General features: G+C 42.4%; 1 protein-coding gene across 1 annotated transcript in view; it reads right to left on the bottom strand.

Moving 5' to 3' along the window:
• Positions 1-592, bottom strand: part of LOC106533876 (uncharacterized) — a gene marked incomplete in the record, with an annotated part of 16,509 nt that overhangs the window by 13,949 nt on the left and 1,968 nt on the right. Inside the window, 1 exon segment of the mRNA XM_014030336.1 lies at positions 146-411. Coding sequence (XP_013885790.1) covers positions 146-375 — 230 coding nt within the window.

The following is a 592-nucleotide window of genomic DNA, read 5'->3' as shown; positions in this document are numbered from 1 at the left end:
AATAAAGTCTAATGTTACAACTAATCATGGATCCCTTTAAAAAGATTGTGCGTCCTTAAGACTCTTAAGATTTAGTACTTATGTTAAAACATGATAATTTTATTGCTCTGGACATTTTTCACACTAGTGTTAAGAGTTGCTGCACCTGATCTTGTTGCATGTTGGTACCATGTCCACGGGCCTGCTCTCCACAGTGCCCCCTGTAGTTTGGGAGGTGCCATGTCGTTCTTCAGAGGAGGCCAGGCCTGAGGCTGATGTTCCCTCAGAGGACACCAAAGATGTTTCACTCTCCTTCTCTCCATCAGCACCAACATGAGCGTGGCTCAAAGCTGCTGAGCTGGACACGTCCTCAGAGACACTGTCATCTGTGGACATGTTTATGGACCTGTGTGGACCGACTCAACCTGACAGCTGGAAACAAACACAATGTAACAAACATGTTATAGATGACCATATGAAGCCAGGACCACTGTTCTTTACACAACATATGAAAAGACTGAGTTTACAGCTGGTTATTTTAGTAACACAACATATGAAAAGACTGAGTTTACAGCTGGTTATTTTAGTAACACAACATATGAAAAGACTGAGT

The sequence above is a fragment of the Austrofundulus limnaeus genome, unplaced genomic scaffold, assembly GCF_001266775.1.
Source record: "Austrofundulus limnaeus strain Quisiro unplaced genomic scaffold, Austrofundulus_limnaeus-1.0 Scaffold1042, whole genome shotgun sequence".
Taxonomy (NCBI): Eukaryota; Metazoa; Chordata; class Actinopteri; order Cyprinodontiformes; family Rivulidae; genus Austrofundulus; species Austrofundulus limnaeus.
Note: the sequence above shows the minus strand (reverse complement) of the source record. Positions and strands in the feature narration are given on the sequence as shown.